The sequence below is a fragment of the Nelumbo lutea genome, chromosome 5 (genome assembly GCF_056320005.1).
Source record: "Nelumbo lutea isolate HS-2025 chromosome 5, American lotus-T2T, whole genome shotgun sequence".
Lineage (NCBI taxonomy): Eukaryota > Viridiplantae > Streptophyta > Magnoliopsida > Proteales > Nelumbonaceae > Nelumbo > Nelumbo lutea.
In genome coordinates this window covers 23,023,280-23,038,659 of record NC_142688.1, presented here as the reverse complement: position 1 = coordinate 23,038,659, position 15,380 = coordinate 23,023,280, and the positions used below count along the sequence as shown (strand labels likewise).

The 15,380-nt window shown below is 39.3% G+C and overlaps 1 protein-coding gene across 6 annotated transcripts in view; it reads right to left on the bottom strand.

Annotated features, from left to right (window-relative positions):
- The window catches only part of LOC148850981 (transducin family protein / WD-40 repeat family protein), a 106,024-nt gene that overhangs the window by 26,631 nt on the left and 64,013 nt on the right, over positions 1-15,380 (bottom strand). For 4 of the 6 annotated variants that reach the window (XM_088944222.1, XM_088944224.1, XM_088944228.1 and 1 more), the window contains 3 exons: positions 7,074-7,239; positions 716-793; positions 249-385 (listed from right to left, as the gene is read on the bottom strand). In XM_088944222.1, coding sequence (XP_088800348.1) covers positions 249-385; positions 716-793; positions 7,074-7,239 — 381 coding nt within the window. The remainder of the gene's footprint in view (positions 1-248; positions 386-715; positions 794-7,073; positions 7,240-15,380) is intronic. The other 2 variants (XM_088944223.1, XM_088944226.1) reach the window with 1 other exon arrangement.

Sequence of the window (15,380 nt, the reverse complement as noted above, 5' to 3'; positions counted from 1 at the left end):
AAACCAAATGTTGACTTAGAGAAAAAGAAAATGTAAGGGATCATATCTTATCTCATACCAGACTTTTGTGAACTAACCAGAAAATATGAGAATGGAATGTTAAGGTCAAGGGTCCAATCACCCTTAATCTACTAAAAGAAGGCCCATTCTTGCAATCATAACTGATAAGTGAGAAATTAGTAATTTGTCAATAAATAGTTGAATCTGAATTCTCAACCCCAGTCTGGGAGTAAGAATTAAGAAATGACCTCAGTGCGGTGCATTTGTAGCCACTGATAGAAGCATGAATGCTTGAAGAGATTTGTCAAAGCACGAATGCTCGTTAAGAGGTTTGCTGGCAGTGCAGGAGGCATGGTAACTCTTTTAATCATCTCCATCAACGCATCTGTTTAGATCACAAAAAGTCTTTACATATCAAATGCAACAATAAAAAAATGCAAGAATAAGATGTACAACAAGAAGAAATAATAAAGAGATCAGTGTGACTAATCAGGATTCAGGAGAATAGGATTAATGACAAAATATGCCATTACTATATTACTATATCTGCTAGAATTCTGTCTGGAAGCAAAGTTTTATAAGCAGAACATATTATGTTCAATATAAAGTAACACAACTCTAAATGTATCTAAAATGAAATTCTAGCTAGAACTGTTCTCGACCAAACCAGTTTGCCACAGATGAAAAGCAAAAGATAAGCATATGGAGAAGTTACCATTTTCACCTTGGACTTGCACAAGAAGTAAACTAGCCCCATCAGGATGTAAGATGATCATCCTTAAGATATCAATCACTGGACAAACACATCCCATATTAGCCACTTAGCAAAATGAAAGTGAAACCTTTAATTTTCAACTCCTTGCATGCAGATAATTAGAATCACATAATGAAATCATATTCCAAAATATACACTAATGAGACATCAATTATTGCTAGACAATTGATCACAGAGGCTGATCCAAGTAGAATGTATTGTTGGAAAGTAGAAGATTGACACTCTGATTGATTCTCAATTATTTTAGGTCCATCAGTTTAGGAAACATACATAAGTTAGTTTCCTAGAATCATGGGATATTAATTGGAGAATCCCACTGATATAGAAATTAGTTTTCTAGGAAAAGTTAGTTTCCTATTTTATCACCCTGTAAGTTAGCTCTGTAATTCTATATAAAGCTGTGTATATGCTCCTTGTAAGACAATACAATCAATTCATTTTTTCTCTCAAATTCCCACATGGTGTCAAAGCTGGTCACGACCTAATCTACACATAGTATCTCTTCGGTCATCTATGCTGCTGCTGGTTCAAGAACTCTATAACAGTATTTGGGAGGTTTTTGAGTGTCCTTGATTCTTCTTCTTCGAGATCGGCTACAGATCTGAACTCTACATTTTTTTTCTTCTTCTGGACTGCAGCGCCATCGGATTCATCCTTTTTCTTGAATCTCTTTGTAGAGACATCGGATCAGTCTGAAATCTTAGATCTGGTGTTGCCCAGAGCAGATTTACTGAATCCCTTTGGTTTGGTTTGGATCAGTTTTGATTTTGAGAGGTTTCGATCCACTCTTCAGTTTGGCGGAGCATTACAGTTACCTTTTTTGGACATTGGCTGAAAGATTCTTTAGGCCTTCATCGCCAACCCTTACTAAATTTTTCAGAACTTCATTGTCTGTTTTTCTCTCTTTCTTGAAGCCCGCCCAATATGTCAGAAGCCACCGTATCAAATACCACTGCACAATCGGAAGAAGTTTCCTCCCATCAATCATCGATCATCTGGCGACCTGCAAAACATTCAGGCAGCATATAGGTTGAACGGGAAAATTTATTTGAAGTGGTCTCAGTTTGCTCGAACATATTTAAAGGGAAAAGGAAAGCTTAGCCATCTCTTAGGGACGGGACCGAAGGAAGGAGATCCAAGATTTGATGCATGGGACGAAGCTGACTCCATGATCATGTCATGGTTATGGAATTCAATGAACCCTGAAATCAGCGACACGTGTATGTTTTTATCCACGGCTAAAGAGATCTGGGATGTCGTCCGACAAACATATTCAAAGGCACGTGATGCAGCACGTGTGTATGAAATTAAAGTCAAGACTGGAGCAACTAAACAAGGCAGCAAGACAGTTACCGAGTACGCAAATTTACTGTAGAACCTGTGGCAAGAACTCGATCATTATCGGTGCATTGAGACTAAATGTGCAGCGGATGCAGCAATCCTAAAGAGTTTTATCGAAAAAGATCGCGTTTATGACTTTCTTACAGGACTCAACGCAGAATTTGATCAAGTTTGGGTCCAGATTTTCAGCAAAGAAGATGTACCATCTCTAAATGAGACTATTTCTCTAATTCGTGCTGAAGAAAGCCGTAGGGGGTTATGCTTGAACCCCAAGTACTAGAAGGTTCACCCATGGCTACAAGGATGGAACAACCGAAAATACTGGAAGGAATGAAGACAGATTTGTCCTCTGCACGGGACAACAAGGAGTCACTTTGGTGTACCTATTGCAAGAAACCAAGGCACACCAAAGAGAAGTGTTGGAAGCTGAATGATAAACCATCGAACAGGGAATGGGGCTACCGAGGAGGACAACAGAAGAGTCGAAATCAAGCCAACTTCACCATGAATCAGCCGAGCCAAGAAAAGCCTCCAGACAAGACCGAGTTCAATAAGGAGGAGATCGAAAAGTTAAGGGGGCTTCTGGGATCGTTGGAGAAACCTAGTGGTGCAGGCTCTCTTGCAATCTCAAGTAAGTTTTCCATTCCTCACGGACTAAATGTCTCAGATGAACCTATTAGGGATTTATGGGTTATTGACTCAGGAGCCACAGATCACATGACTCACTCCTCACTACATTTTAGCACTTATACCCCCTGCCCAAGCAATCAAAAAATAGCCATTGCAGACAGTTCCCTTACTACTGTAGCTGGCCTTGGGGATATCCATATTAATCCATCACTTACACTAAAAAATGTCCTTCACGTTCCCAAATTGTCCACTAATCTGGTATTCATCCAAAAACTCACCCATGACATGAACTGTAATGTGCTTTTCTATCCTTCTTACTGTATATTTTAGGACCAGGATTCGGGGAAGAGGATTGGACTTGCTAAGGGGAAGAATGGACTCTACTATCTTGAAGAATCATGCAAATCAAATATTGTCCAGGATAAGTTATCTCTATCATTCCTTTCATCATCCAACAAAGACACCATTTGGCTTCATCACTTTAGACTAGGACATCCATCTTTTGGAATTCTGAAAACTATGTTTCCCTCCTTGTTTAAAGGATTGAGTGTTGAATATTTTCATTGTGATGTGTGTGAATTTGCAAAATACAAGTGTGTGCCCTTTCCAATCAGCAACAAGAGAAGTTCAGTCCCATTCTTTTTGATCCATAGTGATATATGGGGACCCTCCACAGTTCAAAATGTGTCTGGCTCACGATGGTTCGTCTCTTTTATTGATGATTGCACTAGGGTCTCTTGGATCTTTCTTCTTAAATCTAAATCAGACGTAAGTAGTGTACTCCCAAATTTCCATAACATGATTCAAAATCAGTTTGGGGTTAGAATCAAAAGATTTAGAACGGATAAAACACGGGATTATTTCAACCAAACTTTATCCCCATATTTTCAAAAAGAAGGGATTATCCATGAATCCTCCTGCATTAATACTCCACAACAAAACAGAGTAGCAGAAAGGAAGAATGGTCATCTACTAGCTGCAACCCGAGCCTTACTTTTCCACCAACATGTTCCAAAAACCTATTGGGGGGAAGTTGTGCTTACAGCCACATACATTATAAATCGATTACCTTCGAGGGTGCTGGGATTTAAAACACAAATGCAAACACTTTGTCAATAGGGGTATAAGTGTTACCACCCAGCTACCAAAAAATTCTTTATCTCTATTGATGTCACTTTGAAGAAAAAACACCACATTTCACTCAACCTTTTCTTCAGGGGGAGTCCTTGTCATTCATTGAAGATAAGGACAGAGATTTGTTCCCGCTTGGTCTACCTACAGTTTCTCAATACCCAAACTCAGCATCTATACCAGTTCAATCCGTATCTGCACCTATTGAACCACCTCAAACCAAACCAACTTCTTCACCCATTCATACCAGATCCATGACAGAGAATGATGAACTTTGTGACTCTATGAGATTGCAGGTATATTCAAGAAGAAGAGACCAGGATCCTAATCTTGTGCAGGTTCAAGATTCAACTCCTAATCCTGAGAATGAGGTAAATACAGTTCCAGAAATTTCTTCTGAATTAGCATCTGACCAAGATCTTCTTATTGCCCTTAGGAAAGGCACAAGAGAATGCACTAAACATCCCTTATATCCCTTAGCAAATTTTGTGTCCTTTAAAAAATTCGCACCATCACATAGGAGTTTCCTAGTTAGTCTAAACACCATTCATATTCCTAATACTTTATCTGAGGCATTATCTGATGAGAAATGGAAAGATGCTATGAGAGAAGAGATCCAGGCTCTAGATAAGAATCAAACATGGGAAATTGTTGACCTACCACCAAGAAAGAAACCCATGGGCTGCAAGTGGGTTTTCACAGTAAAGTACAAGTCAGATGGCTCTCTAGAAAGATACAAGGCAAGACTCGTGGCAAAGGGATATACACAAACCCATGGTGTTGACTATCAGGAGACATTCGCTCCAGTGGCTAAGATGAATACAGTAAGAATTTTGTTGTCACTAGCAGCTAACTTCGATTGGTATTTGGTGCAATTTGATGTAAAGAATGCTTTTCTTCACGGTAATTTAGAGGAGGAGATATACATGGATATTCCTCCGGGCTTCAAAGGAAATAAAGTTTGCAGGTTGAAGAAAGCACTATACGGTCTCAAGCAATCACCTAGGGCGTGGTTTGGAAGATTTACTAAAGTTATGCTTGCCATCGGATACAAACAAAGTCAGGGAGATCATACACTCTTTATAAAGCATTCGGATGCAAGGGGAGTCACAGCTCTTTTGGTATATGTTGATGACATAATTGTGACAGGAAATGATGAAAAGGAGAAGGAAGCCTTGAGAAGATGCCTAGTCAGAGAATTCAAAATAAAAGAACTTGGGAGATTGAAGTATTTTCTAGGGATTGAAGTAGCTCATTCCAGAGAAGGCATCTTTATCTCACAACAGAAATATGTAATAGATCTTTTAAGAGAGACAGGAAAGTTAGCATGCAAACCATCCTCCACACCGATTGAGCCAAATCACAAATTGGGAGAAGCAAATAAAGATCCAGCCAGTTTATGCACAACCCGAAAGAGGTTCACCTACAGGCGGTCTATAGGATACTACATTGCCTAAAGGCTAATCCTGGCAAAGGAATCTTGTTTAAAAGAAATACTGGATTAGCCCTAGAGGCATACACCGATGCAGATTATGCAAGCTCTCCCGTGGACAGGCGGTCCACTACAGGTTACTGTACGTTCCTTGGAGGAAATCTTGTGACATGGAGGAGTAAGAAGCAGAACGTGGTAGCTAGATCAAGTGTGGAGGCAGAATTCAGGGCAATGGCTCAGGGAGTATGTGAATTACTATGGCTCAAGATAATTTTGGAAGACCTAAAGATCAGATGGGAAGGTCCAATGAGATTATTCTGCGACAACAAGTCAGCTATTAACATTGCTCACAATCCCGTCCAACATGACGGGACAAAGCACATTGAGATAGATAGGCATTTCATAAAGGAAAAGCTGGATAGCATATTAATTTGCACTCCATACGTCTCAACGAATGGTCAACTGTCAGATGTGCTGACAAAAGGGCTTTGCAGTGTGGCATTCCAAGGACTTATCTCCAAGCTGGGAATGAAAGATGCATATTCACCAGCTTGAGGGGGAGTGTTGGAAAGTAGAAGATTGACTCTTTGATTGATTCTCCATAATTTTAGGTCCATCAGTTTAGGAAACATACATAAGTAGTTTCCTAGAATCATGGGATATCCTAGAATCATGGGATATTAACTGGAGAATCCCACTGATATAGAAATTAGTTTTCTAGGAAAAGTTAGTTTCCTATTTTATCACCCTGTAAGTTAGCTCTGTAATTCTATATAAAGCTGTGTATATGCTCCTTGTAAGACAATACAATCAATTCATTTTTTCTCTCAAATTCTCACATGTATTCCTATAGATAAATGCATTAGTTTCTAAGTATATATTCCCTCATGCAAGAAAAACAACTTATCCACATAATAATACAGGTCTAGTAGTTTGGAAGAGAAACGACAAGAAATCTAGAGTTTTGCCCAAAGGGCTTCAGTGGGTCCTACAAGACCAACCACACAGCCAGGCATGTCAAACAAAACGAGTGCCTTCTTAAGGCAACTGATTTGAAAAACAGATTGGAAAAAACTTAAATTTCCCTTTAGCATGAGTAGTCAGTGACATTTTTTTGTAAATTTCCAGTTCTAGGATATATTTTTCTTCAGTTTCTTTATCATGTATCCTTTCCTAATGTTTACTAAGAGTTCTATCTGTTAGGAGGTTGTATGGTTCTGTATAGTCAGCCTTCCAGTAATTTACTTTTTATAATAAAAATGTGAAAATTTCTTCCAGTAATTCTTATTTTAAAGAGTAAATGAAATTAGAAAACTTCTTGTGTATTAAGGGATTGTTTGATAACTATTAAAAAGGTTTAATGGATTTGCTTATTGGTTTGTCCTTTAGTGGATAAAATAGTCAAATAATGAAATGTTTAGCTCTAAAGTACTCAACCTGACATACCATTCAACAACTAAGGAGCTAACCACCTACTTAATTGCTTATCCATTAAAAGACAAACAGATAAGCAATTCCATTCAACCAAGAGAATTTAGTATGTAGATTTGTCCTAGGTGTTTATGAAGTATACATGAATGTAAAGGTTAGTAGAAGAAAAGTTGTCTTGTAAGAAAATATTTAGTATGTAGATTTGTCCTATCACTTTATCACCTATTTGCTCTATACAATTAGGACAGACAGATAAATAAGCATGGAGGAAATGGATACATTATATAATATAATATTATCTTAAATGACAGAAATGGAAATTGGCATATTCACCCGGAAATATCATTGCATGTGGCCAGGACTTTAACAATTTCAGCAATAAACCAATGTCATCGTCTGCAAATTTACTGCAATGATAGTGTGATGTGTCCTTCAAGATTTTAACAACAGCTTCCACTTTTGACAACTCAAAGTCTGTTAATGCCAAGGAATTTTGCCCCTGCAAAATATTTTAAAGAAATCAAACCATCCACAGCAAAAAATAAATAAATAAATAAATAAATGAATAAATAAATAGATAAAATAAAATAAAATAAATAAAAAACCAATGTTCAGCATAATGAAATTAGCAGCACTTAAATGGTAGACACATATGACATAATAAACTTACTACTCTTGTGATGTAGGACCAACTCAGTTCTAGTCCTAAGAGAATGTTTAATGGTCTTCTTGGATCAGAATTTTATGGCTGTTGATGGCTGCAATGGCTTCTTGAAGGAATAAGAGAGAAAATAGGGAGAGAAAGAAGAGAGAAAATACCTGAAATCACTCACAGGGTGCCTAGGATCACTCTAGGGCATGGGAATCACTCACCATAGCTAGCATAAGATGAAGAAAACTCAATATAATTCATTGCCTTTCTGTAAAACGTCCATACATATTTATAGACTCTAAACTCATAATAATCCAAGGAGTCAAACTGTTAGACTCATAATAGTCTTAGGAGTCAAACTGTTAGACTCAATAATCATAGTAGGACTCAAACTAAGTTATCATATCCTATTTCAATTCAAAGAACACTCAATAACTCCAATCCTACTTATGCAATGACTCTGAAATTTTAAACACAAACAAACTATAACTAGACAATCAAACCCTATTATTGGACCCCACAAAAAAAATGAAAAAAATGAAAAAAAAATACCCCTGCTGTCCAAAAATACAGAAATACATAAAATTTCATAAAATTCCAATTTTGACACTTTAGTTCCTGCATCATCTTGACCCCAATATCAACAAGGATCAAAATACCCAAAGTTGGGTATTGATGTGTATCAATATTTCTTTTGAAGATGAAAAAGAAAAAGATACATCCTCATAGGCGATAAGGCATCACCCTCATACAACCAGAACAAAAGCTAAACAGAGCAACATACTAAAAACCATCCAAGTTACAAATTTGATATTCCAAAATCTCCCCTAATCTGTCACTCAAATCTTCTTTAGAAACTTGACTAAAAGCTGGAGAGACCTGAATCCAATCGGCAACCGAGTTACTGATGGCTGCCACAATCTTTTCCATATTCCAGTATTTGTCTTCAAAGACTCCTGTTTCTCTCTTTCCAGATGTTCCAGCAAATAGCGAAAGGTCAGCAGCATCACAAAGTTATCTTCACAAACTAGGGATGAACTGTGATGGAAGGAGTGTTCAAATGGGAAGTTCTCTGTTAAATCCTTTTATATGGCAATTGTTAAGGACGACTCAGATCAATTTCAGATAGATGGTGTTTGGGGAAATCCAATCCCTCCAAGGATTGAGGCTTTTGCATGGCTTGTGGCTATGGACAGTATTTTGACGGCGGATCGCCTGAAGTCCAGAGGCTTTTGCATGGCCAATATGTGCTTTCTTTGCAAAGAACAGGAAGAAACTGTTACACATCTTTTATTCATTGTAAGGTTGCTGGCTTCTTGTGGAACTTCTTCACATCAATGTTTGGATTTCCAACTTTTCAGCCAGGAAATACTGCAGAATTTTTTTCTACTTGGCCAAAGTTAAGAGAATTTTTTTCTCTTTGATATCACCAATAGTTGATGTTTTTTTACTTTTATAAGTTTTAGAACTTTTAAAACTTTTTTGTATTGATGTATCCATGCATATCTGGGTACACCGATACAGATACGATACACCCAGTCAGTGTATCCATGTGTATCTGGGAACACCGGCACGGATATGAGATGCCTGATACTTGAATATCAATGAGAATTCACTATTGCATATTAAACTCATGGTAAGAAGAAAAGGTCTTTAAAGCTTAGAAAATATCCAGAAAAGTTCCATCCAGCAATTCCTGAAATGACTTTGAGAGGTTGCATCATCAATCAACCATCATATCACCAAATTCATAGTAGAAATCTGCTAAATTAAAAAAAAAACTGTAAAAGAAGAGAAGAGAGAGAAGAAGAGGAAGAGATTTGAGAAAGAAGAAGAGAGCTTAATTCTGGCCGCCCCCTTCACTAGTATTTATATTAAAAATATAAAATGGAGTATAATGACTAATATGCCCTTATAGGGCGGCAAGCATCTAAAAACACATAAAAGACTTCAAAACAATCAGCAAAGGACCTAACATAAATGCTGTGGTCCCCACTTCCTACCTAAAAATTAACATATAAAAAAGTATTGTTAAATCTACACAAAACTGATTAAATCCTCAACACTCCCCCTCAAGTTGGGAGTAAATGTCACACATTCCCAACTTGCATAAATCATGTTCAGTCTTGTTCTTTGCAACCCCTTTAGTGAGGACCAAGGTTCAAAGTATCGACACAACCCCTGAATCGTGGTCTAACCCGATACAACCCCTGTAGGGGCATATCGGGAAGCTACCAACACGATATGTATTGGCCGATATGAGCCAATACGCATCAATACTTTGAACCTTGGTGAGAACATCAGCCAACTGCAATTCTGAAGAGACATAAGGCAAACAAACTTCTCCGTTTGTTGCCCTTTCTCTTATGAAGTGCCTATCAACTTCAATGTGTTTTGTCCTATCATGCCGAATTGGATTGTGGGCAACAATGTTTTAAAAAGTGTGGAAGGCATACGCGCCTCCAGGCAAGGCGCTCCCAAAACGCCCTGAGGTGTATGCCAGAGGCATTGACACCTCTGAGGCGTACGCCTCAGGTGCAAGAGGCGTATGCCTCTTGCGCTTTTTTCATGAGACATGCTAGAGGCGTACACCTCATACGCCTCATGCACATCTGATATAAAAAAAACAAAAAAAAAAAAGAAAAAAGAAAAAAAAAAGGAAAGGAAAGGAAAGGAAAAGAAAGGGAAAGGAAGGAAAAGAAAAAGAAAGAGAAGAAAAAAAGAGAAAAGGAAAAGGAAGGGAAGGGAAGAAAAGATAAGGGGAAAGAAAGTGGTTTGCCCCCTTTCAACTAATGTTATGCATCTTTATTCTTCTTAATATAAATGATTTTTATTAAAAATAAAGAAAAAAATGAAATCCCCCCTTCCTCTTCATCCTTCTCCTAACCCCCCTCCTCTTAAGGAGGAGGCTTACGCCTCCTTGTGTTCAAGAGGCTTACACCTCTTGCATTTTGAACTATGCCTCACGCCTCTAGGTAGTGGAACGCCTTGCGTCACGCCTCCGCGTTTTAAAACATTGGTGGGCAATATTGGTTGCAGCTTGATTGTTACAATATAACATCATAGGTTCCTCAGATTTTACCCCAATCTCACTCAGTAGGGATCTAACCCAAAGTAGTTCTGAGACACCATGAGCCATGGATCTATATTCAGCCTCAGCACTTGACCTAGCCACAACCACCTGCTTTTTACTCTTCCATGAAATCAAGTTTCCACCCACAACGGTACATAACCCTAATGTAAATCTCTTGTCATCTAAACAACCTACCCAATCTGCATCTATATAAGACTCCAGTTTCATATTTTCATGGTCTGAGAAAAGAATACCTCTGTTGGGGTGCTTCTTCAGGTATGCAAATATTCTTTCAATGGCTTCCCAGTGCCGAACCCGATGTGCATGCATGTATTGACTCACAACACAAACAAATAGGAAATATCTAGACGTGGCATACACAAATATAATAGCTGGCCAACCATTCTCTAATATCTCCCCACATCCTTAACCAACTCACCATCCACAACATTAATTCTATGATTTGGGTCAATAGAAGTGTCAGTTGGTTTGGTTCCCAACTTCCCAGTCTCCCGTAGTAGGTCTAGTACATACTTTCTCTAAGAGATGAAAATCCCATGCTTGGATCTTGCAACCTCAACCCCTAGGAAGTATTTTAGCTCACCAAGATCTTTGATATCAAACTCTTGTTGTAATGATTTCTTGAGAGCATCAATCTCCTTCAGATCGTTTCCTGTAACTACTATATCATCCACATACACAATCAGAATTGACACAAGTGCATCTCTCCTTTTCACAAAGAGAGTGTGATCAAACTGGGTTTGTGTGTACCCAAAGCGGAAAAGTGCCCCTCTAAACCTATCAAACCATGCCTTAGGTGACTGTTTCAGGCCATACAATGATTTTTTTCAGCTTAAAAACCTTTCCTTTACCAACATTTTCATAAAACCTAGTTGGGATGTCCATATATACCTCCTCCTGCAAATCACCATTGAGGAATGCATTTTTAACATCAAGCTGAAGTAGGGGCCACGAATAGGTAACTACTAGAGACAAGAAAATTTGAACTGAATTCATCTTAGAAACTGATGCAAAGGTCTCCAGATAATTAATGCCATAGGTTTGTGAATACCCTTTTGCAACCGACATTGACTTGTACCTCTCTATATTGCCATCAGCCCTGTACTTCACAATGAACACCCATCTACATCTGATTGTATCCTTGTTTGGAGGAAGATCAACAGTCTGGTTTTTAACCAAGTCTTCCATCTCTTCTTGCATAGTTGTTTTCTACTCAGATTTGGAGAGAGCCTTAGTAACATTCCTGGGTATAGACACAGAATCTAGGAAAGAAAGAAAAGCTCGGTAGGAGGATGATAAGGTTTTATAGGAAAGATGGTGTGAGATGCAATGGGCAGTACACTTTCTCTTCCCTTTGCGAAGTGCAATGGGAAGATCAAGGTCAATGGGATCAACTGCAACAATAGTGTTAGGTACAGGAACATTATCATCAGAAAAGATAACAGGCTCAGGCTCAAGGGGAATACTTGGAAATGTGTCTACCAAATCTGGAGCCTTGGAAGGACTGATGGAGAGTGGTGCGGGTTCTACTGGTTGAGCATGCGTGGAGTCAACCCTCTTCTAGTGACATTGATAGTGTTGTGTGGCTGTCTGTAGTGGATCAGGTAACGGAACTGATGGAGGTGTTGATGGTAAAACCAGTGGCACAAAAGAAACAAGAAGAGGAACAGACCGTGAGTTCTCCTCCCCAAGACTCTCCCCCTGAGGAGAACCACCAGAGAAATAGAACGTAGACTCAAAAAAGGCAACGTCCATAGTGACAAACAGGAAAATACTTCACTGTCTCCATATAGTCCACCCCATACAACTGAGAGTAACCCTTGGCCACTAACCTCGCCTTCAATCGCTCCACACTACCATCAGGAAAATACTTCATTGTGTAGACCCATTTACACCCAACAGTATGATTACCGGGAGGAAGAGCAGTGAGTTCCCATGTGTGATTATGTTGTAGAGCAGAGAGTTCTTCTTCCATGGCTTGCCGCCACCCTGGGAGGTAAGAGCTTCTTGGACAGTCTTGCGGATGGAAACAGATGAGAGTAATGATATAAAATTGCAATGAGAAGCAGAAAGGTGAACAGTAGAAACATAGTGTGAGATGGGATGAGAAGTACAAGTACGTTTACCTTTCCGCAAAGCAATAGGAAGATCAAGATCTGAGGGAGAAGGAGTAGTAGTAGGATCTGTCAACAGGGGCTGAAGTGGAGGAGGGTCCAATGCACTTCTGTGGGTATACACTTGAGTGATTGGCGACCTCTCAGTAGTAACAGGCATAGGATGTGCATCTGCAGTAGAAATAGAAGCTACGGGAAGAGGGTCCACAATAGGTGTAGGAGGAACCACAGAGGGAGAGGAAGAGACCATAGCATCTGAGAAAAACGGAACTGATTCAAAGAAGGTGACATCAGAGCACACAACCGATTTATGGGATTTAGGGTTATAACACATACCCTTTCTAAGTCCTCGAGTAGCCAAGAAAGATACACTTAGTAGCTCGAGCATCTAGCTTGTCTACCCCAGGCCCCAAGTGTTGAACAAAACAAACAAACCCAAAGACTCTTGGGGTGAGAGGAAATGGAGACAAGGTGGGAAACAACAAGGAGAAGGGGGATTGACTTCCAAGGATTGACATGGGCATCCGATTGATCAGAAAACAGGATGTGAGAACAGCATCACTCCAAAAATGCTTTGGGACATTCATATTGATCATCAAGGATCGAGCAGTTTCAAGGAGATGTCGATTTTTCCGTTCAGCTACACCGTTCTGTTGTGGGGTGTAGGCACAAGAAGTTTGATGAATTATCCCATGATGTTCTAGGTATTGCTGAAATGGTGATGAGTTTTATTCTTTGGCATTATCGGAGCGAAGAATTTTAATATGAACACCAAATTGAGTGCATATTTCAGCATAAAATTTTTGAAAAATAGAGAACAATTCACTACAGTCTTTCATAAGAAAAATCCATGTCATCCTTGAAAAGTCATCAACAAAGATTACAAAATACTTATAGCCATTGTATGATACCACTTTAATTGGACCCCATACATCAAATTGAACTAAAGAAAAAGGACTTGAGACACGACTATCAACTCTTGGACTAAATGAGACTCTATGATGTTTTTCCAATTGACATGACTCACAATCTAACGATGAAGGATGACTCAAGGAAGGAACCAACAACTTCAGAACCTTGAGAGAAGGATGACCAAGTCTGCAGTGCCATTGAAAAGGAGTAATAGACGATTGAAAAGCTACTGAAGGGCCACCACCATCAAGGTAATACAATCCACCTGCTTCATGCCCTCCACCAATCTTCCTCCTTGTCTTGAGATCCTGAAACACACAAGAAGAAGGATAGAAGGTTACAGAACAATTAGGAGACTTGGTTAATCTACTAACAAACATAAGGTTAAAAGGGAACTTAGGGACATATAAAACAGATGATAAAGGCAATGAGAGATCAACATCACCAATACCACAGATAGGAGATGTAGAACCATTAGCAAGTGTAACTGTTTGAGATGTGGAAGAGCGAGAAAGGGAAGAAAATACATCAAGAGTCCCAGACATATGGTCCGAGGCTCCAGAGTCAATGATCCAGTGTGAAGCTTTGGAAGCTAAGCAAGCCATACCTAAATGGGCAAGTGTAGCGGTGTTCTGTTGAGATGTTTGAAGGAACTGCTCATATACTGCATGCGGTACACTCACCATTTCCTTCCCATAAGCACAAGTAGATGTAGAGGGGATTGGGTCAGTTTGCTGGCTTTCAGTAATTGTGCCACTACCCTCAGTCATAGCATGGTTAGCCCAAGTGTTGGATGGACCACGTAAATCATAGCAGAAATTAACTGTGTCTCTCTAAACCACAATGTGTACACTTTCTCTGGGCATTACTTCTTCTTTTTCCACGGCCTCCCCTTGAGTTTCGGCCTCCAATCCGACCACCAGCCCGGTTAAACATGTGACCACCACGATTGCTTGGGAGTCCACTACTACCACCACCACTTCTATTTCCACAACCACCCCCTTTAGTCACTACCAAACCAGATCTGTCAGAGAGAGAATGTTCTACCTACTCAATGGATGTCCTCTTAAGGCGGGCAAAAACTTCTTCAAGTGAGGGAAGAGCAGATCCCCCCAATATTTGTGCTCTAATAGGCTCATACTCAGCCTTCAAACCCACAAGAAACCTCGTCACATCAAGTTGCTCACGTTGTTGTTGTTGGATCTGAACGTCTGATGTTAGAGGGTAATACACATTGAGCTCATTACGGATGTTCCTCAAACTTGCATAGTACTCTTCTAAGCTTTGACTCCCTTGCTTCAGATTGAAGTACTCTTGGTACAACTGATACACCCTAATTGTATTATCTTGTCCAAAGTATAGCTTCTTAGCATGATCCCAGATTTCCTTAGTTGTATCTAGGAACATGAAGTTCACACTAATCTTTGATTCCATGTTGTTCCAGAGCCATGTCATTATCTGTGCATCTTCCTGTTCCCAGTCACTGAACCCAGGGGAATCAGAGGGAGGTTTCTCCTCTCTCACATGTTTGACCTTCCTCTTGGCCTTCAAGAACACCTCCACAGATTTTGCCCATAGTACATAATTCTCATCATTCAGCTTGATGGATGTCATTTGAACACTTAGATAGTCAGGAGAAAGCATGACACTTGTTTTATTGTCATTCCCATCTCCAAATGAAGCCATCTTAATTATTTCACCTTCAAATATACAACCCAACCTCACACACTTTCACAAGACTTATCTCACTTATAGCACCACCAACTCCAACTTCTTCAAATGCACATTACACACCACACACTAAGGCTGAAATCACTCAGTCATCACATCAAACACCTGTATTGCACACTGCAGAACCATTCACCGTC